The 24,502-nt window shown below is 47.9% G+C and overlaps 7 protein-coding genes across 7 annotated transcripts; 3 read left to right on the plus strand and 4 right to left on the minus strand.

Annotated features, from left to right (window-relative positions):
* Positions 1–790: 790 nt before the first annotated feature.
* Positions 791–2,380, minus strand: BDV27DRAFT_120846 (PEX11 family protein). The gene is made up of 3 exons (XM_032065225.1): positions 2,017–2,380; positions 1,354–1,831; positions 791–1,293 (listed from the first exon to the last, which is right to left on the minus strand). Exons 1-3 carry the CDS (start codon positions 2,081–2,083, stop codon positions 1,131–1,133), a joined length of 708 nt encoding a protein of 235 aa, XP_031932466.1. The 5' UTR covers positions 2,084–2,380; the 3' UTR covers positions 791–1,130.
* A 693-nt stretch (positions 2,381–3,073) lies between these two features.
* BDV27DRAFT_9176 (putative MFS phospholipid transporter (Git1)) lies at positions 3,074–5,250 on the minus strand. The gene is made up of 6 exons (XM_032077945.1): positions 4,864–5,250; positions 4,191–4,789; positions 4,118–4,136; positions 3,752–4,062; positions 3,420–3,690; positions 3,074–3,359 (listed from the first exon to the last, which is right to left on the minus strand). Exons 1-6 carry the CDS (start codon positions 5,032–5,034, stop codon positions 3,267–3,269), a joined length of 1,464 nt encoding a protein of 487 aa, XP_031932467.1. The 5' UTR covers positions 5,035–5,250; the 3' UTR covers positions 3,074–3,266.
* Positions 5,251–6,201: 951 nt separating this feature from the next.
* Positions 6,202–8,604, plus strand: BDV27DRAFT_9185 (proteasome regulatory particle lid subunit RPN7). The gene is made up of 3 exons (XM_032077946.1): positions 6,202–7,077; positions 7,142–7,968; positions 8,025–8,604. Exons 1-3 carry the CDS (start codon positions 6,622–6,624, stop codon positions 8,215–8,217), a joined length of 1,476 nt encoding a protein of 491 aa, XP_031932468.1. The 5' UTR covers positions 6,202–6,621; the 3' UTR covers positions 8,218–8,604.
* Positions 8,605–9,055: 451 nt separating this feature from the next.
* BDV27DRAFT_120851 (putative alanine aminotransferase) lies at positions 9,056–11,376 on the plus strand. The gene is made up of 4 exons (XM_032065226.1): positions 9,056–9,197; positions 9,251–9,412; positions 9,683–10,932; positions 10,989–11,376. The coding sequence occupies exons 2-4, from the start codon at positions 9,277–9,279 to the stop codon at positions 11,241–11,243; spliced, it is 1,641 nt and encodes a 546-aa protein (XP_031932469.1). The 5' UTR covers positions 9,056–9,197; positions 9,251–9,276; the 3' UTR covers positions 11,244–11,376.
* Positions 11,377–11,408: 32 nt separating this feature from the next.
* On the minus strand, positions 11,409–13,613 carry BDV27DRAFT_9215 (protoglobin family protein). Its single transcript, XM_032077955.1, has 3 exons — positions 13,056–13,613; positions 12,718–12,988; positions 11,409–12,658 (listed from the first exon to the last, which is right to left on the minus strand). Exons 1-3 carry the CDS (start codon positions 13,168–13,170, stop codon positions 11,857–11,859), a joined length of 1,188 nt encoding a protein of 395 aa, XP_031932470.1. The 5' UTR covers positions 13,171–13,613; the 3' UTR covers positions 11,409–11,856.
* Positions 13,614–15,327: 1,714 nt separating this feature from the next.
* BDV27DRAFT_120856 (uncharacterized protein) lies at positions 15,328–16,558 on the plus strand (the record flags this gene model as incomplete). Its single annotated transcript, XM_032065227.1, has 2 exons — positions 15,328–15,546; positions 15,627–16,558. A coding segment is annotated over exon 1 (203 nt), but the record flags the coding sequence as incomplete, so codon positions are not given.
* Positions 16,559–19,154: 2,596 nt separating this feature from the next.
* Positions 19,155–21,331, minus strand: BDV27DRAFT_9247 (copper fist DNA-binding domain-containing protein). The gene is made up of 3 exons (XM_032077962.1): positions 20,898–21,331; positions 20,659–20,835; positions 19,155–20,605 (listed from the first exon to the last, which is right to left on the minus strand). The coding sequence occupies exons 1-3, from the start codon at positions 20,971–20,973 to the stop codon at positions 19,275–19,277; spliced, it is 1,584 nt and encodes a 527-aa protein (XP_031932472.1). The 5' UTR covers positions 20,974–21,331; the 3' UTR covers positions 19,155–19,274.
* Between the last annotated feature and the right edge of the window lie 3,171 nt (positions 21,332–24,502).

The raw sequence follows: 24,502 nt of genomic DNA on the forward strand, positions 1-24,502 counted from the left end.
CAACAATGTATCATGACTAACAGACATAGGAATCAATCGAAGCAAACCACAAACTTCAATTGTCGACTGCCATTTGCTACCTCATCTGGCCCCGAATGGGATATTCCCGTGTACATTGAATGATGAGGTTGTCCAGGGACGTTGTCTCTCGAGCGTTAAATGGTCTTTCCTGCCACGATACAATATTACTGTTGAAAATATCGATGGCGAGTGATACTTTCACTCACTTAACACCGTTCAGTAGGAAGACGCATATTTCTATTTTAGGTACTGAATTCTGTATGGTAAGTCGAACTAGCTAAATCATAAAATGTTCCTCGCCATCCCCAGTCTATTATGCAAGCCCCGCATTGAAAGATATGTCAGATATCTTCAATACGCCTGAATATGCAACCTTATCAGAAAAGATGCCTGCAGATACCAGCAGCTGGGAAGACGTAAGGGATAAACTTAATTGACACATACCGGAGCGGTGGAACGTTGCCAATTTTTAGTGAATTAATCCCTCAACATTGCTCTTGAACCTTGAAGCTACCTGTCGGTTACTTGCTCCGTCAGTATCCCATACTATTGTTTGTTTGGTGCCTCCTGCGTTGAGGCCCTGCGGCATATTTATTGCCTGCATTTTAAGGCTTCAATTGTTCTTGGCGGAATCATGTGAAGTTCATGTGAAACAAAGGGATCACATGCTATAGGGGCCAGTAAAAAAAGATCGGAAATAAGCAAAGTACGAGCACCTCAGTATTTCGTAATTTACAAACTTATACATCAACATTAATCTCCTATAGATCAAACAGTGCTACCCTCAGTAGGAAGACTTATTGAAAGAACAGGCTAAACAAATATAATAAACTCTTAAGATACATAATATGTTCATGAAAGCCGAAGACTACTATATCGCATCTCCCTTGTCGAATCCTGCCACACAAAACGTTCGCCTATATCTAGATCTTCATTTCGTCTTTGATCCAGTTGGACCTATACACCATATCTCTTGTTCTGAGGCTGAGGTTTGACGAAGTGAAAGAAATACACAACACCCAATCAACGCAGACGTCAGCAAATAGACCAATACCACCTCAAGTCAGCCCCGTGAAATCTCAATCAGAAAATCCCCGAGCTTTGGCCGTTCACGCGGTCTTCCGCCACTGAGACACCACGCCTAGCAAACTGCTGACTGTACCTCCGATGCCAACAATTCCGTCGTCGAGGTTGGCAAGGCCCAGGCTGGAAACAGGGATAGTCATGTCGCAAAGGTCCGAGAAGAGCTGGGTGCGGGCAGCGGAACGTTCCCTGGGAAGACTGGGGTTAGCAACTGAATACAGAATTCCATAATGTTGAAGGTGCACAAACTTCTCGAGCTTCTTTGCCTCCACAACGCCTTCACCTTCGGTGCGGTCAAGAGTCCTCTCCTTCTCCCGCAGTCTCCAAAGGGAGTATGCACTAGCAATAGCGCTAAAGATTAGCCCAGCCAACCATGACCGATAGGCGGTATCCTGCAAGCGCTTGACCGCAGCGATTTTTCGGAAGCCAATAATGTCAATAACGGTGATAGTATCCAGAGTCAGGTATCCGGCGTAACCGAGCTGGCGACCGACAGCTAGATAGCGGAGAACAGGGTCGATGGGGCTCTTGTTGTCGGCAGCAACAGCTGCAGCCTTAAGATGCTCGGCAAACTTTCCGATCCTCAAAATCTTTCTTGTTGTTCCAAACTGCTTCTTGACTGCATTGTAGGGGTCGATAGAGGACTGCGGGCGGTTTGTGCGATACAAGTACCAAGCATAAAAGCGTGAGAAGTATTGCAGCGTACGGAGGATTTTGTCACGACCAACTGTATGTTCATTAGAACTAGCTCACATGCATATATCGCAGGGAACATTTTAAGTGACAAATTTATTTTCTAGCCTCCCATATTTGTGTGCAAGTGGGCGGTCAAGTAGATGCAGCAACGGCATGATGGGCCTCGGTCGCCAACCGCAGAAAAAGAGGGAAAAGAGGGAAAAGAGCACCACATACCAGTCGTTGCAACAAAGCGCAAGTAATGCGCCAAAGTAGGATGATAAGCCAAAGCGTCAGCGACCATATTGGCAGAGAATGTTATATATTAATACGATTGCACGGGTAGTGTCTTTAGTATCGTGAGAAGTCGGAAGATGTGTTCCGGTGTGTTGTAGAGAGGGGTATGACGGCAGCGATAACCACAGACCAGCTGGTAGCTTTATAAATGGCGAGAGACAGGAGACGGCACTTCACAGCCAGGATGCAGAAGAGGGAGAGAAAAAAGGGATGGCAGCCGCGGAGTTGACGTGATATTGGGAGGGTTTAATGGATGGTGGTCGGTAATTGAATCTCCGGGGAAAACACGGCTGGAGGAACTGGCGTCGGGCATTGACCCTCAACCTCGGCTGCTCGTGGAGACGAGGAAAGTCTCGGTCTCGGAAATTTCACGGTTTTCTTCCAACCATTGCCGGGTTCCATTGCCTTTCTAGGTAGTATCTCTGCAATAGGCAGTACTACTATGAACTTCAAGTTGGTTACTTGCTTCCTCCTGTTTACTGATTTCTAATTTATTAAGTCTAGAGCAAACTCCTGATAGATCTTTCTAGATTTTGTATTTTCCTTTTCTTTTCTTTCTTTATTCTTTTCTTTGTTTCCCTCTTACGATCGCTCTTTCTTCAACTCTTTCCTGTCCGGTCTTTCCCCATATCAAAGCTTGGCACGATACAGGGTCAAACAAATATTGACCCTCGTGGATAAGAGTTTCTAGTATCTTTCTTGGCTTGATAAAATGCATACTTGAAAAGCTACCAGAGACAATTGCTTCAAGGATAATGGTGGGGTGCGTTGCGTTGGCAGAAGAAAAAAACATAGTAATCGTCATTAACGTTCTCCAAGATGACCATGAATCACATATCTAATACATCACGGGCATGACAATGAAGATGATATATCATGAATCCGAGTCTTCGCTGCAATGGGGGTCTCTATATATCTCGCTTCTGGGCAATTGAATCATCTGCAGTCGTGGGTCGCACAGGGTCCTGTCACGCGATAGGGCATTGATATAGCCTAAAATGGGCTAGGGGAATCCTCATTTGCTCGTGTCGCACGTACTGCTTCTGGGGCATACTGGTCACGGATGTTGCAAGGGCCGTCTCTTTGTGAAACATGTCGCAAGGAATAGCAAGGGAGCTGGCACTTGATAAGTAGGGGTCGGGCGTCGAACATACGGATTTGCAGATGGAAATGCAAATGGCGAAACTGGGCTACTGTGCTTCTCTGTTGCCCATCGTCGAGGTGTCATATCCGTTGGCCTCGAGAAAAGCACGGAACTTCTCATCCTCCTCGGTAATAGTGTCCTAATTGACGATGTAAGTTGAGCCTTTCCATTGGGAGAAGTGGTTAGAGTGATGCCATACCTGTCCAATATGTGGCAGCAGAAAGTAGGCCATTGCAGCACTCAAAAGGCACAATGAGCTCGAGACGAAGAAAGGATCCTGGCCGGAACGGACTTCATTGGGGGCGTTGTTCTGGATGATGGGAATGACATAGGTGCCGACGAACGCTCCAATCTTTCCAGCAGCCGCAGCTATGGCGTAATATTGACCTCGGATTGCAGTCGCGCTGGACTTCGCAGCACAAAGCCCGATGTTATCTCCAGGTCCGAACTCACCGAGAGCCGAAAAAATACTATAACCATGAGTTAGGGGGTGCAAGTGATGCGGGTATAAAAAGTGACCGATCATCTTACCCGAATACTACGACAAATCCCGCAACATTCCTCGGGATACTAAGATACTCATAGCAACCTGACATAACGAAACCGATAACTCCTTGAAGACCAACCCCAATGGCTAACGTGTTGCGAGGCCCAATCCAGTCACTCACTAGGGCACCCAAGAAAGAGCCGGGGATGTAGAAAGCATTTGTTACAGTGGTCCAGCCGAAGGTTTTCCAAAGAGGGGCGCTATCTCCAAGGATGATGCCCACCCACTTGGAGGAGTAGATGTTGAAAGAGTACGCCGAGAAATCATAGATAAACCATATGAGGGACACCACCGTCTGTCCGTAGTTAGTCTATAACCCTTATGCCTAAGTGGTAACGCTGGGGGCATACCAAACGCTTCCAGTAAAACCTATGGCGGCCGGTTTAGTACATGCACCGAATATAGATATTAGTGATGGCTTACCGGATAATCAGCCAGACAGGAAACTTATGCATACGTTCCCTGTTAAACTCCTCTGGTTCTTCCAGTTTCAATCGCAGATAAAACAAACTAAGGGGTGGAATCACGCCGAATCCCAGGGCTATACGCCAGACAGCGCGCAGATGGTTCTCGGTACATATCAAGACCAAGATCATAGGAACTAAGGCGGAGACAACATATGCGAAGTCAATTTGGAAGTTGGTGAACATAATGAACCACCGATTCCGATGTCCTTTCTTTAGTTCGCCTGTGTTTTCCGCAGCTGCAACGGATCCGGCTGGATATTCTCCACCAATCCCAATTCCCAGGAAGAAACGATAAGCCGTCAAGGCAGCGAACAAGCCGTATTGGCTACCATTTAACCCGTACGCACCAGCACACAAGGCACTGAATATGATCAGAATTATCGTTGAGATCATCAGTGACCATTTTCGCGACCAATGATCACTGACATATCCAAAGACAAGCTGACCGAGTACAGTGCCGGCAAATGTGATGGAAGAAACATTCTGGCTGGCGGGGGAGTTGTTGTATGAGTCTGGGTAGATTTTACCAAGGATTGTATTAACAGATCCGATCACCTAGATCAATTGTTAGATCAGAATGATGTTTCTCAATCATGTACGACATATATTCCGATGGGCGTCAGACATACGCCATTGAGATAACCGTCTGAGAAGAGACCTGCGCCACAGGCAATGGTAGGCCAGCTACGTTCCCAGCGGCCCTTTTGCATATTTTCTAATGGGGTAACATCGATAGGAACAGCATCAGGGGAAGCAACAGCCTTCTCAGGCGGCTCTTCGGAGTGTTTCTGTGGATCCATGAGCACGCTGCAGCGACGCGATATTCTATTGCTTTGACGTTGCGAAAAGCCGGAGCTAGGTATCAAGGGAATAAATAAGATTATTCAAGAGATATATAAGGATAGTTTACACCACAGTAATTGTCAGCAATCACTGTGAGTTACACGAATATGGGAGAAGTGACAGAGAGTTGAGAAGTGGAAGAAAAACAACCAAAGATTAGAAGTGAGGAAAAAAAAAATTGGAGGAAAGATCAGAGCACCTGATAGAAATCCTGCGAACCGTGAACGCTCAGGTCATTTCCTTTAGTAAATGCAACTATAACTAGTTTACCACTGGTATTCCCACCCTAGAGCCCTCGGCTCGTGCCTCCCTAAGTAGTAGGCTACATCACCACCAATTTACCAAGAGGCAGCCCCTCTACTATACGGAGTAGTAGGACTAACATACCTTAATTAAATAATACCACCAGCTCACTGGACAGGTGTATAAGGGGTGGAGCCTTTATCTTTCGAGGAACTTGTTAGAATCCTCTGTCAAGAAATACACTAAGCTTTCCCAAGATTTCAAACTGGTTTGTTATTGGAGAAATAATTTTTAGTTGATCTTTTGAATGGATCCACTCTCGAGTCGAATCCTATCGAAAGGCAAACCAAGCCCTACGAAGAAGGCGCTTTCTTTCACACCTGCTATGTTACTACGCTCTTTTGGCCCCATGGCACGTGCCTGGATTTACCACTGTTTTTGTTTCTTATGATTTTGCCTTATTTGCTGCATCAAAGCCAGGACAAGAAGGGAAGACCCATGTATGCATGTCAGATATCACTTGATCAGCTGAATTACCCTTGTGCTATAGTATCTCCCCTCCAATTTGTTTAGATCTCAAAAAACAAAGAAATATGAATATGGCACCATTCAATAATAACACGAATAAAGAATAACGAGGGAAGAGGGAACAGGCGAGTTCACATCATTGCCTCCGACTCTCCGTCCGCGGCTCGGATATAGCGACTAGCAAAACGCTAGACTAGCTGAAATAACTTACCCCCCCCTCTCTCCTCCATGAAACAACAATAGGACGGCAGTTGATGTTTCCCATAAAAATTTATGTAATGGAAGCTCAAATTTCCCAGGTCAATTTTGAGTCACCGTGCACTATTATCTAGGCAGGAATATTCAAGTTAGGGCTTGGTTTCGTATCATTTACTCTTCCTATTTCTCGTAATAGATAATTAACATCAAATGCCTAACTAGTACTAGCATATATATATATAATCTCGCGAGCAGAGTCTTCCTGTCTCCGTGCAGCTGATAGGGATTCATTACCACCACGTAGAAGTAAAATTGTAATGCCCAAGAAGGAGCATGGTCCAACTCACGTGATAACGGTGGTGGTGGTGACGGTTTTCGGGACTGGAAAAACGTTCCGCCAGCTGAGCTCAGGTCAGCTACGTAGGTTGGCTATGTGATGTATCTGCCTCTTCCGGTATCTCATTCATAAGCAGTCTGGAAGCGCATCTGCCAACTCTCCACCACCCAGCCTTTCTTCCTATCACCTTTATATAACCGTTCTCTACCCCCTCGAATTCTCATCTCCCGTCGCCAGCATGGGGTCTGACCCGCAGTACATCAAGTTCCCCGATCTTACCCTCGCCCAACATGTCTTCAACCTTTCCAATCCATCGTGTCCGCAGACGGTGCGGCAAACGTCGTTGAAGAAGGTCCAGGATGCTATCTCTGAGAATAAAATGGCGCCTTTCTACAGGCATCTTGCCCATCCCGTTGAAGGCATCTTGAACCACTCCGGTGAAGGCGTTCCTCAGCACCAAGCCAGCTCAACTAAGTCCCTGATCACCTCGAATATGCTGGCGTCTCGAAAGTCACCTCAAAAGGTAGACTTTCCATGGGATGAATCCTTATACCAGTCCCTAGTTGAGGATAATAAGAAGGAGTTGGATGCTTTCCAAAAGGAAGAAGATGAGGCGGAAGAAGCAGCTGGTGACACCGAGGTCCTTGCGGCCCGGGGGAAGCGTGCTGAATTCTGGGCGCGCGTAGGAGATAAGGTCAGTTGCAATGCTATATTGGATGCTAATACTTGTACTTGCTGACACCATTCATGCCGGATAGGACAAAGCCATCGAATCTCATGAAGCACTCCTCGAAAAGACGACATTCCTCGGAACCAAGATTGACTTGGTGCTGGCCCTGATCCGTATTGGACTCTTCTTTGGTGATACCCTGTCTGTGAGAAAAAACATTGAACGAGCAAACACGCTTATCGAAAGCGGTGGTGACTGGGATCGGAGGAACCGTCTTAAGGCGTACAAGGGCTTACACTTGCTCACGATTCGATCATACAGCGTCGCTGCTCCCTTACTTCTTGACAGTCTGTCTACTTTCACGAGCTACGAACTCTGCAGCTATTCCGCTTTGGTCATTTACTCCGTCCTCGCGGGATCACTGTCGTTGAAGCGAGTCGATTTTAAAGCTAAAGTTGTGGATGCACCGGAGATCAAGGCTATTCTTGGGTCCGGGGAGGATCGGGTAGCTGCTTTGACTGGGGAAGTGTCGTCTGGCCCCACTGCAAAGGACGAAGAAATGAAGGATGCTTCTACAACTAGTGCCACTCCAGGTGCCGCTACCACCGCCGTTAACTTGACCACCTTGGGGGCTGGCTCCGGGATCCAGGCTGATGCCGAAGCCCCTGTGGACTTCTCGCCCCTTGCCGACTTGGTTAGCAGTCTATATAATGGCAACTACCGGTCATTTTTCGTGGCCTTGGCGGCTGTGGAAGACAATTTCTTGACTCAAGACCGGTATTTGTATGAACACCGCGCTTGGTTTGTCCGGGAGATGAGACTCCGTGCCTACCAGCAGCTTCTTCAGAGCTACCGGGTGGTAGGATTGAACAGCATGGCCAGCGATTTTGGAGTTACGGTGGACTTTTTGGACAGGTAAGCTCTAGCTGGCTGAATCAGAGCATAGCAATCATATTCACTAACAATTGTAGGGATCTGGCCAAGTTTATCGCTAGCAACCGCATCGCATGCACAATCGACCGAGTAAATGGCATTATCGAAACAAACCGCCCAGACGACAAGAACAAGCAGTACGCCGACGTCGTCAAGCATGGCGATTCTCTAATCACGAAACTTCAGAAGTATGGCCAAGCTGTGCGACTGCGCGGAAGTGAACGGAGCTAAAGCTATGAATGGTGACGAATCTGAGAGAATGGTCTGATTCTGGATTGTCCTGTGACCCGTGGACGTTTCAAAGGATCCCTCAGGGATATGATGGTTTGAGTCATTTAATAAATATTGTCCTCATGATTACTGTTAGAGCAAAAGCAAGCGAGGCTGCTGTATCATACGTCTAATGAACGAAGACCACTCTGACCTCGAAACGGCGTAATCTGATATCATGCGATTAGGAAACCTCCACGGTATGTGGGCTGACCGGGTCTAAGCGTTGCGTACGTGGATTAGGGAAGCCTTGGCATCAAATGCGTCAGTTTCTAGGGTTTCTTTTGTCGCTCAGGACGGCCATTGTTTCCCAGGTCTGTTAAGGACAAAGCCAATGCGGAATAAGCTTTATGTCTACTATTGCATTCTATCATACCTGGTTGTGTATCTGTAGTGAAGGGGAGATCGGAAGATCAGCCCGAGAATACAGGAGGGCTAGACAAAACTAAAGGGATGAGAGATTCAAAATCTGGCCAGATCCCGTTCTTCCCCGGTTACGGGAACCACCGGTAGGGCCAAACGGAGTACGGAGTACCCGTGGGGTAGCATTTCAGGTACGGGGCAGCGAATCCATGCCGATAGTTTGGTTCCTATAGAGTGTACTGCGTAATTTCTCTCCCACTTTGTTTGAACTGACAAACCATATCGAGCCATACAGTTGCGATTGACAATGCCAATGTTTCTCTCCACTAGGTTCTCCCCATCATGGCCCTCATTCACCCCCACCATGCCCTGTACCGTTGTATTGAGCTCGTATTGGATGGATGAGTCAGCGGCTGATCGGCGCTCACCGCCTACAGAATTTCTCGCGCGATAACCAAATTTCCCTGGGAATTCTTTTTTCCCCCTGCACTGTGTGAGCCGTTGGACCCTCTCTGGCCTCTACGACGCTGGACAAGACCTTAAGTGGTATTTTTGACTAATTGCGCCTTGAGTGACCCGTGAGTCCCCACGGTGGAGAGGCAAAATTCGCGCAATTGATTGTGAACGTCAGGACAAATTGTCTCAAGAGCATCCATCATGACCTGGCAGTTAAGACTCGTGCGGGCATCTCCGCTGCGATGCTCACTTTCCCGGCCGAATGGCCCGTGGCCTATCCCGCGGGCGTCTTACAGCAGCACAAGGTTCCCCGCCGGGGCTATCAGGCCTTCTTCAGGTATGTCTTTCGGAAATCTTTCGCTTGGTCCCATGGGGCCGATCCCTTCTACACCTGTTCATTGGATGCCACATCGGTTTAGTTACTTTCCTGTCTGTATTTTTGAACTGTCACTCGCTCTAAAGCAAAGATATCCCCTCACCCCGTGACATGCATAGTCATTCCTTCCCCTCCTGGGGGTCACCATATAAATGTCCAATGGATGCTCCATCCGGGCGAGCGCTCGACTCTATTAAGCAAGACAACTGACCCCTCTCGAAAAACCCTCAGACTCCGCGATGGCGACTCAGACTACAGTGTCCTACTCTACTACACGCACCTTGTCCACCCCGGGCCGTTGCCTGAACCCTGATAACATCAACCCCCACGTTAAGGAGGCCAAGTATGCCGTTCGTGGTGAGCTTGCCGTTAAGGCCGAGGAGTACCGTGTGAAACTGGCCAATGGAGATAAATCGTTACCTTTCGACAGTGTCATCTTTGCCAACATCGGCAACCCCCAACAGCTCGACCAGAAACCCATCACCTTCTTCCGCCAAGTACTCAGTCTCCTCGAGAACCCTCAGCTGTTGAACAACACGGAAGCACTTCGTACATCCTTTGGTTATGAACAAGATGTCGTTGACCGGGCCAAGAAGCTCCTCGCAGGTGTCCAGAGTGTTGGTGCTTACAGTCACAGCCAGGGAGCGCCCGTGATCCGCCAAAGCGTCGCCAAATTCATTGAGGAGCGTGATGGATTCCCGGCCAATCCTCAGGATTTGTTCTGCTGCGCTGGTGCCTCGTCTGGCGTCAGCACCATTCTCAATGTCATCTGCAACGGCCCCCAGGCCGGTGTCCTCGTCCCTATTCCGCAATACCCTCTTTACACTGCCACCCTTGCTCTCCTGAACGCGCAATGTGTACCCTACCTCCTCGAAGAGCAGAAGGCTTGGGGTACCGATGTGACTGCCATCCGTAACTCGTTGGCACAGGCCCGGTCTGCCGGCACTGACGTTCGTTCGATTGTGGTCATCAACCCTGGTAACCCTACTGGTGCCTCTTTGAGCGCCGATGATATCAAGAATGTTCTTGACCTTGCTGCGGAGGAGAAGCTTGTCGTTATTGCGGACGAGGTCTACCAGACGAACGTCTTCGAGGGCGAGTTCATCTCGTTCAAGAAGAGGCTTCGTCAGCTGCAACAGGAGGCCCCAGGCAAGTATGACTATGTGGAGTTGGTCTCTCTGCACAGTGTGTCTAAGGGCATGGTGGGCGAGTGTGGTCAGCGTGGTGGCTACTTTGAGTTGGTTGGATTCGACCCTGAGGTTCAGGCCCAGATCTACAAGCTTGTGAGCATCGGACTTTGCCCACCAGTCATTGGACAGTGTTTGCTTGAGCTTATGGTGAACCCACCCAAGGAGGGCGAAGGCAGCCATGAGCTGTACCAGAAGGAGTACAATGGAATCCGCGAGGGACTGCACAAGCGCGCCCTTGCTTTGTACAAGGCCTTCCAACAGATGGAAGGCGTTGAGTGTCAGGAACCTCAGGTATGTTACCCACAGGACTCTATCCTATGAACATAACTAACGTGGCTGGTATCTAGGGTGCCATGTATCTCTTCCCCACCATCACCCTCCCACCCAAGGCTATTGAGGCTGCTAAGGCTGAGAATCGTGCCGCCGACGAGTTCTACTGCCTGCGTCTTCTCGACGCTACCGGTGTTTGTGTTGTCCCTGGCTCCGGCTTCGGCCAGAAGGAGAACACCCTGCACTTCCGCACAACTTTCTTGGCCCCTGGTACTGACTGGGTTGAACGGATCGTCAAGTTCCACTCCGAGTTTATGGCCAAGTATAAATAAATGAATAGAGCTAACATGTACACATATGATTCACGTGATACCTGTTGAGAATATAGAGCATTATACCTCCGCCATATCCATGGCGCTACTCACACTGAAAGAACAAAATTGAATCCACTCAGATATCTTTAGATGTTCCTTTGTCCACGTAACTGTAGGCATTGTGTTTGCTCTCCTAAAGTATAGAATAATGGATGAAATTTGTGCGAATCGGAGTAGATTGCGATGGCAGTACGAGCTGGGCATGGGGTATATAAAATATATAAACAGAGTTCAAGTAAAACAATGGAACCTAGCTTTTTTTCTCGCTAAAACAATAAGTAACAGAAGGGGGCAAGAGGACCTTTTTTGATCAAAAGAGAACACGAACAGAGGTATATAGCTAATAAACAGGGCTAACAGGGAAATATGCGACAATCAACATGGGTGATAAGATTATGGCCAAAGACAAACTCCAAACCCAGTCTATCGATGCACTTTCAAGTCAATCGTTGAAATCATCATCGGGTAACTGCTCTTGGGTCTCAAAATTTGGGTTCGCAGATCCGCGCTCGTATCATTCGGTATCCCGACGGATCATCGGGATGGAATCAAAGACGTCCACTTGGTAACTTTACTTGTACCCGGATCCCTTCTGTTTCATTCCAGAGGACCATATTTTCGTTTCGAAGTTGTGTATATGCCCGACCGCAAATGGCGACGCGAATGCTGATGGATTTGAAACAACGCTGGGAGTGATATGGTGGCTGCTGGATGTGGATGGGCAGTCAGAGGACACTGCCGTTTCAGCTGTCGAGCTCACTCGGTCCAGATCAACGCTTCCACTTCTGTCCCTCGGTATTGAGCTCTGTGTATCCCCTGCTGAGTTGGGTCTGGAAGTGTTGAAACCGGGGATTAGGCAATGGGGGTGGCTTTGTTTCTCCCGGTACATTGAGGATACCTCGCTGTTAGTGATTGAGGCAGTGTCTGCGGTTGTGGTTGAGGCGGTGTCTGTGGTGCCTGTGACAGCTGACGCATTGTCCGTGATGCCTGTGGTAATGGATGCATTATCCGTGTTACCTCTAGTTGATGCATTCTCCGTGTTACCTCTAGTTGATGCATTGTCCGTGATGCCTGTGGCGATTGAGGCACTGTCCGTGTTGCTTTTGGCTGACGCATTGTCTGTATTGGTCGTGTTTGACGCTTCTTCTGCAAACTCCTGGCCTTCGTTTATGTAGCACTTGGATATTAGGTCGTTTTGGATGCAGAAGACCTTGCTCATAGATCTAATGAGAGCGAACTTGAACTTGACAGACATTTCTGGGTGCAATGAGATGGTTTCGAAGAGTAGTTGTTTCACATAACCGAGGCAAGCATTCATATGGATGTACTCGATTGTTAATGGGTGCATCAGGACCTTTCCTGTGTGCATTTCCCTGTATTCGGACCAGTTTAGTATGTTATTGACAGAAAAGGCCGTTCCAAAGCAACTCACCCAACTTTTCGTAGATACTCCCAGTACGAAGGCTGGCCGGGATCTGAACATAGCCTGGTCAGATACCATTTCCAGAAAATCTTTCTCCGTTGCACTTGAGGGCTGTCGATTGTGAACAAGTCCTCGATTTGTGCTTCGGACGCAGTACTTCGAGTGCGGAGAGCACGAGCTGTGATGTCAAATTCAAGCATTTTCTCATAGAGACGATGGGTGAGCTCCGGAATGACTGTTTTGAGATATTTCGAGCCTTTGTTGAATATTATGACGTCGTCTGCGGGCAATGATCAACAGTCTGTATCTGCTGGTAAGGTAGAAAGCAGCAGCAGGGTAAAACATACCGTCTGTGAAATCCAAGAATGTCTTTATATACTCCATGCGCTTTCCAAAGTCCGTGTATAACTCCTTCCGCCCGACCCTCCTAATATCTTCCTGAACAGGGGCAACTGGATCCATGTTTAGATCAATGTGAGATGTATTAATTAATTAGACTGGTTAGAAGCCGTTGTGCACTAAGGGGTTTATGCGTGATATGTATAGTATGCGTGCGTCGAGAACAGTTTATACACAATCCTAAGGGGTGTCGGTAGGGACAGTAACGGGGGACATATATGTTTCTTGTATGGTCTTTCTGCTGGAGACAGAGCTAATGTTTCATAGACCCATGTGATCTTTTAAAGGATTTTAGGCCTGTAACCGGGTCTTTCCGTTCCCTGCGGAGTGGGCCAAGTGAAGCTGACTAGGGGCTAACCTGACTTTGGCTGATGGACCATTTAACTGACAGCTCCTTCGACATCCATGCTCCTTATGAAACAAACTTCATACGGGCTCGCAGGATTTTTCAAGTCAGCGCACACAGAGGTTCTCCCGATCCTTGACAATGCGGTCCACAATTTTGGCCCAACGAGTACGCCAGCCTAAAGTGCAAGCGAGCACGCGTAGGGAGGCCCCGCAGAGGGATTTTCTCCGATCTAGGATCTCATACGTAGGGGCCATTAGGTTCCAAGCGGATGTACCTGCATAGTCAGCACCACTCGTGCGATACCGAACACGATCCGAGGTGGCACAGCGCCAATGACCTGCCGTTTGTTGGAGCGATAGATTAAAATAAATTAAGGCAGAGAAATGGCGGCCCCCACCTTGGAATCCCACGGAGCTGGGCCAGACTCCAGAGTTCAGCTACGCCCGATCCCTGAAAAGTTGAGATGATAGGATACGCACACCGAGGCAGGCTCCAGACAGTGGACCCACTAATGACTCTCCCATCGCCTAGGGGTTGGCGCGATTAGTATAATGTATCTCGGAGTATCATTCCTCGGTACCGTAGCCTAAATTACCTAAGTCAGCCACTCGGATATCCCGCCATGATGCTGGTTGATTGCGTTGTGATTCGTTGTTGCCCTTTTGTGCATATTACTATCTCGGTTATGTCTGTGCTGCTCTCCCTATGAACTGTCAGATAACGCTTGGCAGGTTCAAACCGTGCGGGTGGATAAGCTCCATAAACGTGTCGATCGGAGGAGGCCCAGCTGAGTCCTGACCTCAATGTGTCCACGACTCGAGTCATAACCCTCCGGTTTAGTGGCACCATAGTCATACTACTGTGGTCTCACACGGAGAGATTCTAGACACGAATCTAGACACCAGTGCCCCATGTTGATCACGATTGTTTGCCAGCTTATTTGCATGACAGCAGAGTCGAATCCCGAAGATGGTGCGCATTGTATCCGCTTCAGGGTCAGGGATGAGCAGAAAAGAGACGCATAGGATCATGCCACCAAGATGCTGCCATACTGTAGATATGGCCCTAAGCCTCTTTGGGCCTTCTTGGCAAGTGGGTCTTGAGAAAAGTCAAACAAATCAAACCGGCTCTTTTTACTGCCGCATTGCCGACTCCATAATCTTGACCAGAGAACCTGGACGTTATCAGATTCTGTTTATGGCTCTGTGCTTTTCTAGGAGCGTCTCATCAGTGGAGTACCAACTACCATATACGTCTACGTACATGTCAACCAATGTTCAAAATGCCGGTTCCCCTCGAGAATCTTCCATCTGATTACGATCAGGCACCGTTTAGCCCACTTCACATTGTTTGGTAGGCGTAGTCCGTAGTACTGAGATCCACTTGACTAGAACAGATTAAGTAAGAGCAATATCGAGATAGACTTTAGGAGGATCTTGACATTATTAACAATGTCATAAGCAAGTAGAGGGTGGTATTTAGGGGTCATGCAGGAGAAATCTCTACGGAGTAGGTAGCCTGGGCTTAAAAGTCTACTTATGGCCCGTGTTTTTCATATGTTGCAAACTCGTTCGTATTAATATCAGTAGTACATAGCGACGAGGTAGCTTAGGTTGCCCCTTTCCCTACTTATATGTAAAGTTTAAGCAGAAAATCATTGGCCATAACATAATATAGGCGAATACCTGTCAAGAGTACTGTCGTAGCATCTTGTGGAAAGAAGAAAGAAATGAGTGGGCAATGAGGATGAACAAAAAAAAATAAAAAAATAAAAATAAAAAAAACCGGCACAGTGGCCCCTTCCAGGACAGAAAATGGCTAGTTTTTTCCCGGCAGCTGGGATTAACCCCATTCACAGATGACACATTCTCGAATGATGCGAGGAAGATGACAAATATTCTCTTCGTACACTTGTACATGACCATTGACATGGTTCACCGAACTAACGTCCCTTTCCTTGAATATTCCGGCAATTCTGCTTGTATAGTCCATGTATGGTACAGTGCACCTATGTTTACCATTATTTTCTTTCTTCTTTGTTACGAATGGGCTCACTTTTGTCCCGCGGAGATTGCTTTTCCGAAATGTAAGCGATGACGAGAGTGCGACCCACTTATGCTGTGGGGCAAAAGCAGTTCGTGGGGATTATATCACTCACCTCATAGGGTAGAAACTGTCCAAAGTCGTCAAGGCCTGCTCCGATCCATTACTCCGAAGTATATAAATCGTCTTGTGGTAGCCACATGGACTTCATCAGCCTACTTTAGAGAAAGGTATGGCGTGACGGGGAGCAGATGTGAGCTCCATATATCCAGTCGCCCCGAGAACGCACCACGGCATATCCCGTCAGATACCCTCTTTTTGTGTCTTGTACTCAGGGCGCAAGGAGTTGAAGATAGTGACACACAGGGTGTGTATATGATGGGGTACTTGATTCACGAGAGTACTACAGAATCCTGACAATGAACGGAGAGAAAGGCGCCAGCTTGTTTCTGGGTGTTCATTGTGAGACCGAGGTTAAAGATTATATTAATCCATCAATATATTGCCTAGGCGACCCACCGTGTCAGCTAATGCTGCTGCTTCCATTATATTGGGACATGTCTTGGCTGAAGAAATGATGCAGGATGCCGCCGAGGATACGCCGAACGAACTCATGTGTTCTGATAGATGCACGGATAGGATGTGGTCAAGCTGATATTTGTTATAGGACATGTGAGCCAGTTGGCGGTGCTGGATTTATTCGCAACTTGGGCTAATTTTAGGTGGAAACGAGCTACCCTGGTCGCTTGGTGAAACCATAAGCTCGTCCGGGCAGGAGGTGCAAGGACCTATATGGTGGTCTCAAGACCTGAAAGTCGTTCCCCAGAAGTGGCAGACTGCATGCACACAGTGAAATCTGGTTGCAGGCTCATCGTCAACCTGGGTATCGGAGGTACGTCTGTCGAGGATGCGGTGGTACTCATGAGAGCTATTGTCATTGAAGGGTTTAGATACGGGTAGAATCTCTTTACCCCTTACGGTAGTCTTAGATTACCCATACCTTTTAGGATCACAATTTGCTCATCATTATATGACATAATGACCACTCTTTTTTCACACTTCTATATTCGAGAGGATGTTTGGTTCGAGCTTCAACAGCCATGTTGAAGGACTACTGTACATCTATCAGCTACCCAGCCAGGAGAGTAAGTTCAACCTCAAGTCAATAAGGTTGGAGTCTTGGTGGCGAGTGGTAAATGCGTGTTTCCTAAACCAGACTCGATGATCACGTTTCCTTCAGGGGTTAATCCAGGACCCATGAGAATACCTGACGACGCTCTAGGAGGTATTCCTACTGAGGTCCGTTGTTGTGAAAGTTTTCCAGTAATGCGATAGATTTAGCGGAATGAGCAATCGGCCGCTAATACTGAGGCCGGAGCAAGCGATCGTCAAGATCTCCCCACGATTTGCTGCCGGCTGTCGTTTGCTTACCCTCAGTGGGCTAGATGTACGTCACGCTGAACTGATGACTGTCATGGACAGAAGCATTAGTATGGGATACTTGACTATCTGGTGTGCGCCCGGATCAGTTATTTCACCGAGTTCAGAGGCCTCGTATACCTAGGTTGGTGTCACCATAATGCGACACTCGGAGGTAAAACTTGTGTCGGTAGCAGACGAGCTATGGCACTAAGTTTTCCTGAGTACAAGCTGCGGGAGGATTATTTTGTAGCACTTGTTGTTCTGCAGCTTCGTTTGCAAGAGGTCTGTCATGTGAAAGCAATGTCTCAGTTCATGTACTCTTCCATGTACGACTGCACATTACCCCAAGAACCACTTAGCAATATTAATCTCCGCCTGAGAAAATTCCAGCCTATCCTATCCTGTACCGCTATCTCTTATTGTGCAACAAAAGCGTGGGATAAAGTAACCATCGCCGAACGTAGTGCGCAGTGCATATTTCCAGTCCCTTGAGTATACAAGAAAAGAAGTGACGAACTATGCTGCTTAGCCAAAACTTCAGGAGTATAACCCAAAGCACAACCATCGGTAATCAGAAAATGAAAAAGGAAAAAGAGGGGGTGAGCGAAGAGATCTTCACTCGATACAAAAGTGACCAAACATCGAGAAACATTACAACTATATCCCTAATCCAAGATAAAACATCATCCTAAATGACCACGAATTCCCACAAATTACTTAGTAGAAAAGATAATATACTATGCATGTACCCACATAAATCACCACCCTATAAATCTCATCACATAACCACCCAACCCTACCAATCATACACAGTACCCCAAGTAGACCCATACATACATACATACATACACACCGATCGGTTGTTATGGTTACCCTTTAGGGTTACTCGACAGAACAAACCCTCTCATCCAGAGCCAAGACCCAACAAGCCTTTTCCCAAAAAGCTTGTCCTTCGTCCCCTTGCATAACCCTCCTTCCCTTCCTACTTAAAATATCCGGTATGGACGCAATGGAATAAATCCCTCATTGTGGGTACCGGTACCTACCTTCCTGGGGTATGTCTATGTAACCTGTTTCAACTTGCATTCTACTTTTACCCTTCCTTACTCTCCGTGAATCAGAATTGAATCTGCAGTTTTCAGCCCCTGCTTGTTTTAGTAGGTGGTTTGCGTGGTATGCATCGTTTTTCTGTAGCTTGAGTTTTTTCGGCTTGGAAAAGTCTCCGGTTAGCAGGAAGAGAGAGAGACAGAGAAAATATATATGTGTGTGTGTGTGTGTGTGTGTGTGTGATTCCGAAGGGTTGGTTTTGTTGGGGTAAGGGTACGTGTATAGAGCAGAGATAGCATACCTAGGACTACTACTAGTAGCCGGGGGTACAATACATACATACTCCGTACATGCTATACTTACTGGTATGTATTGAATGTATCTATGTATCTATGTATGTACGGACAGATGCCGTATGTATCTATACCGTACTGAACCATTCGATTTGGTTGATGTAACGTGTCCTCCGGATTAAGGCCTGGAATTTGTCCATAGCTGGGCTATGGCAATTCATGGAATAAGGGGATCTAGAAATAGTAGCCGGCGATACTTCTTTGAGTCCCCAGTAACCCTAGATACTGGTCACATGTTGGAGGTTATGACTGGGTTTCAGCTCACCGCCGGATACCCCCTGGAAACCGGGATTACATCACTCAAATAGGCACCTATGTACACCGCTACACTGCAGGTGTGCTCGGTTGGGGTCATGCACATGATCTATCAAGTCTAGCCCGGTTCGGAAGTCTAAAAAGGTAACACAAAGCTGAGCCCTGCGGTCCCGGCGGTTGACGAGGGACGCCCTCTCACGTTGGATTCAATTCGCCAGGGGGCTACACGGGGCTACGAAGTCGCTACATTTGACTAGCTACTATTTCGTTGACGTCTGGTTAATGATCTGGATCAACGTGTATATGAGCAGCTAGTAATCAGGAAGTCTATAGATGAAAGCCAAGAGTGTGTATACATGTACCAGGCATCGCGAAAGTATTAGGCAATAGTAGGCTGGGAACTTTTGGACCCAAAAAAAAAAAAAAAAAAAAACCACCAAACAGAGCCAGGAAAACATACAAGGCACGGGTTGAGCTATAAACAGATCAACGTGAATGAACACTAGTCTTTATCGATTGAATGCTATAGTATAGTTTCACTGGGACTGGCTAATTGAACAATAATATCAGGCATTTATCATCATCTCTCATCATGGTCATGAAGACGTGGGTGTCGTCACTCAGACGGTGTGGAGGTGGTGGTAACGTGCCGCGAACAGACCACAAAGCCAGAAAACCTGCGCTTGCCCGCGAGTGCACTACTGCACCCATGACGGCGGGTAGAAATTGTTGTCATCGACCGACGCGGCGGCGGGGTCAAAGAGCGCCGCGGGCCACATGGGATCTGCAGCAGACGTGGTGATCGGAAGGCTCGTCGTAGGGGTGCTTATTGGTTTGAAGGTCTGGGCGTCCGACATGGCGTAGGCGTCCTGCGACGGGAGTGGCTTGGGTTCCATCCCCATATTGGCTTGGAGTTGATGCTCTAGTGCTGCTGTCGACTCATTGGCGGACTTGAGGAAGTCGTCAATGTTGATTGAGTCCAGCTGATTTGACGATAAGAGTTGCGCCTGAGGAAGGCCAATAAACGATGACGCAGAACTTATGCGGAAATGATCGAGATCTGAGCCTTCGCTCCCACTGGCGAGATCCTGAAGGTCATTTCCTGCATTCCCAAAGCCGGAAAATGGTGCGAAATCCTCCACTTCAGAAATATCACCAGACGACGATGGAGCTGGTAGGCCGTGGCTCATGGAGTTGTAGTCGAAGCTAGCGTAAGAGGGAGCTTGTGTGCTGGTCGCGGCAGGAACATCTGAGGAATACAGAGGGAAGCTTGACCAATCGACAGGGGGTGCATTGAATCCAGTAGGACCCAAAGGCATATCGTTGTCCGGCGATGTGAAAAACTGCTCTTTGTAAGGATCTTGGAACGCCATAGTGTTCACAGGCGATGTGGTCGTGGTTGGGAAAGTAGAGAAGGGCGAGACATCAAGAGGAGGCACACTGGTCATGAGTGGATTTAGGGGCGTCTTCCCCATAGAAAGGGACACCGGCTCGGCCTCAGTGGGTTTATTCATAGGCTGAGGCTGAGGGAAGAAAGACGAGAGGTCGAGTGGGGGGACTGTCGTCGGTACATCTTCCGTTGACACGACGGGGGCACTCTCGGGAGACCCATGCTCGGACTTGACACGACGCTGAGGACCGCGGGTGGGCTGCTGTTCCGGAAATGGTTGGGTCGCAAATGGTTCGTTCATCAAGGCCGCTTGAGTCAAGGGCATCTGATCGACGGACCGACGAGACACATCGGAGGTCGAGTGGATCGTATGAGACCGGGGTATCGTGTAAGGCAGACCACACTTGTGAGCCATGTCATTGTGTTTATGAGCCGGTTTGTGGTGACCATCTCGGAATATCGTAAGCGTGCTTTCTGACTTCGTTGAGGTCAACTGGGGCTTCTTGGGTGGTTCCGACAGAATAGTATGCTGGGGCGGAGGAAGACCAGTTTCCGGCACAGTATTTAGGTGGGGTTCCTTCTTCAGCGCACAGGTACAGCGCTGTCCATGAGTGCAGCCACATCTTGGACGAGAGTCCTCTGTAATGCAGATCAGAAACAATGAACCAGTGTACCAACTCCAACATGCTCACGCTTGTGATCCCGCTTGTCATTGGCGTGGTGGGGATCTAAATCATGCTTGTGGCTGTTCTTTTTCTTGTCACCACACTCGCACTTTGTGTGGGTTGTCCGTGACTTGCGTAGGCCGCGACAGTGAGCGCATTGAGAGACTGGACGGCCTTTTTTGTTGATGTGGGTCAAGGGGCGGTCTGTGATCTCCAGAGTCAATCATCCTCCTGACTCCCAACAAAGGAGGGGTCCATCAACTTACCACTGTGGTGACAGCTGCTGACACGGTGACCCCGGACGCAAGCTTCACAAGCCCACTTCTCGCCATCAATGAGCATTATCGCGGTTACTGGGTAGTAGTCATGCGATGACTCGCGACGAGTATATAGGAAGTAAATTTAAATTGGAAACCGAAGGGTAGACAGCACAGGGCTCTCTGGCTATCCTAATCGTTTTTTTCTTTTTGTTTTCAAAAATATTCAATAACCGAACAGGAAGACCTGTCGGGGGGAATCGAAAGTGCCGTCAACGCGAGGATTCGAGGTATAGTGTGCGGTCCGTCAAGGTGATCGGACCGACCGAGACCAAGAAAAACTCCAACAAAGCAAGGGTATCTCTTAACGAATATCCCAATGCACCGAACGAAGTCACAGAAAACGCCGTTTCACCTATCAAGGTGGAGTCGCAAGTACTAAGGTGAGGGTGCAAGACAATTAGGGTACCTGGCGAATAGCGCACACCCAGGAACCAGGAACCGGGGATGGAGGGGGGGGGCAGTCGGATCGGGACTAAGAGAGAACCCAACGGATTATAGAAAGAGAGAAAAAGAGAACAACTAAATGGGGGGCCAAAGCCTACGCACCGTTTGGCGCCGGCCGTGAGACAGGACACCAAATACCGGCTGTGGCGGCCAAGATAAAGGGGAAAGGCGATCGATCTGAAGGCAGAGTTGTGTGCCAAACCCTGTGAGAAGGAGAAAGGAAAAAGGAGAAAAAAAGAGAAGGAGAAGGAAAAGGCGGGAGGGAAGCGGGCGAAGAAGTAGGTTAGGTTAGGTTATGTTAGCTGACTCGGACCCGTTTTACTCCAACTTAACTTGGGGGGGTAAAAGTGAAATGGACAGGGTTAAGGCGGAAATGGCCCAGGTCAAATGTGGAACAATTCGGTGGCCGCAAGGGAGTTGCGTCGATGGTGGCTGTGTCTCGCCGGAGTCAGTCAGACCTGGAAACGAGAACAGACCGGAATGAAACAATTTAATTTGAATAAAGATAGATGAGAGGGGAAAGCGATGCTTAATATCATGGTCTTTCAATTCGAGTTGAGGAATCCTACTTCGATTTGTCACAGTTTCTTTACTTGATCAATTCTGGCCTTCTAATTCAATTCAAGGATCAGGATGTTTCATGCATTGACATAACTTTTCTGGTGAGGACTTGTCATGCACCCCGAGTATGGAATGCTTCGTGGTCTGCTCCACAGTACATGAAATATCCATGGTTATTACCGTATTGTACCTTTACAGGTGCTTTGTCCCTCGTGCTGAAGCTACCCGCACATACATACACGTAAACACACCAACACTTAGAAGTCCATTTGTCCTTTTCGGTTCTTTTCCTTTTGCTGCTCCCCTTTGATTGAGGTGTAATCCTTGAAGTCAGCCCTGTGAGGGTCAGAATTTTCATTGTAAACTTTGGTACAGCTGCATCTGCGGAGGTGTCCCGGTTCTTCGGTAGTGGCTGCCTTCCAGGTAGGCATACTCCAAAAGATGGCGATGACAACACAGCCAGTGATAGCGTCACACAGATTGGCATTACGCACAAATTATTGTCCGGCCCAAAGCAACTACCGCAATAAGAATTCTAGAGTAATTTGTAGATTATATTATGACTATTCTCTAGAAAGTTGTACGAGGAGGTACAGACCTACTTACATAAAATCTATGCATGCAGGTATATGTATGGTCATATCTGGAGCCTTAGTCTCTGACAGTCAGTAAAAAGTACAAAAAATAAAAATAAAATAAATTGTAAGAAAACGAAAATAAACCAAGCTCAGAGACAGGCTTGCATCTACTGTATTTTGGATTCAATGCAAGGGGTCTTTGACAACCGCTACCACAAAACGGTTCTTTCCATCCAAAACTCTTCAATTACTTGGGACTCCAGCCGCGATTTACGCCTGAATTGTTAGGGTACGTAGTTACTTACCATGGGTTAGTCAGTGGCCGTCGTTCAACCTCGGGGACGTAGAGGTGGATAGGTAGGTTTTAGGGTACAAGAACACTGAACGACTGGAGAACGGAGAGGCTTGGTACGGAAAGTTGAGGGGACTGGACCAAACTCTGTCCACTGGTTGATGGATCCTGTTACGAAATTTCTGGGGCAGAACCGGGCCGGCGAATACTTAACCACTGTGGATTTTCTAGACCGAGTTTTCGTGCTTATTGAATTTGATTTTCAGAAAGGTACTGGTAATACCTACAGAGTACTGATAGCGCCAAGTGTGCCCGGATATCTACTTTTCGCCCTGTCGACTACAGAAGATAGTCTCAGATCTCACTGACCGACTGTCTATAATAGTGCCCTGTAGAACTACAACAATGACCATGGGATCCCAAGTGTCTTTGCCACTCTGCTACAGTCAACTCTTCTAGAAGGTCTATTTGGATCTTCCATGCAGACTTAAAACCTTCCAGTCAAGCCAGTCATTGGAAGACTTGACCAGTGTGGTTAGACAGGCACCAACAGTGGACCATGGTTGTCAATGCGGTGAACAGATTTGAGTTGAACTTTTGCCTCAGTGCCCGGCGCTCTTTCGCGGCAGGGTTGCCCAGTCTTACCACGGCACGAATGGGCAAAGATAAAGATGGATTGGCATGAACGCCATCGTTCTCCGACTGCAAGTCGTGTCACTGACTATATGTTTCCGTTCGACAAATGTCGGGACTCGGGAGGTGAAGTTAGTTCTCCGGCGCTGACAGTTACGAACTGTATCGTATTGTATTGTAGTGTATCAGATCGAGCGTTCCAAGGCTCAGTCATCGTTAAACGATCGAGTCAGCGCCATCCCAGCACATCGAAGTACGTCAAGCCAAAAGCAAAGATAGCCGTGCCTTGCCTATCAGAGATCGAAACAGTCAGGGCTAGGAAAATATTTACATCACCGGTCATTCGCTCGTGGTTGCCGTGGTTGGTTCTCAGATCTCCCTTCGCGACATCACGGGTTGTTGGGACTGTGAAATGGCGTCACAGCTGCTAGTTTAGGACCTTTGCAGCGGTCTTGCCGGCCGGTCATGTGCAGTGGAGGGGGCCTGATCTGCGCGGCGTTGGCGCATGGCTGCTCCACCAATGATAACTTCTTTCGGAGAGAAAACGGGGTCCCTTCGGACCTTCCGTCTTCTCCCCTCAGCCAGTTGGGAACCAGCAATGGATAACAATCGTCTTAGACTTGGAAAGTCGAGGGCTCTATCTGTTAGTTAGAGTCATCTATGTGGTGTATATTAGCCGCCGGACAGAAGGATGATTACCAGTGCCTTCTATAGTAATAAATGCCATGGCCTATACGGCCTAGAGGCTAGAACACGCAACAATTATATCTACCATAAAAGACGTAGTAATAAGAGAATCTGAGAAACATAAAACTACCCGAAGAACTGCTCTAGAGCTTCAACACTTTTTTCAACAAGACAAAATTTGACTTCCAGGACAGAAAACCCAACTTATTAGTACCTCAGGTACACTTCGTGTATGGTGCCTCGAACTATACCTCACTCGGTCACTTGTGGATCATCGCTGGGCCCCAAGGCCAATCCCCAGACAGTCTATAGATAGTCCCACTTGTTGATCCGCCGCTTCAACCTAGGGATCGTCT

The sequence above is a fragment of the Aspergillus caelatus genome (assembly GCF_009193585.1).
Source record: "Aspergillus caelatus strain CBS 763.97 unplaced genomic scaffold BDV27scaffold_12, whole genome shotgun sequence".
NCBI classification, from domain to species: domain Eukaryota; kingdom Fungi; phylum Ascomycota; class Eurotiomycetes; order Eurotiales; family Aspergillaceae; genus Aspergillus; species Aspergillus caelatus.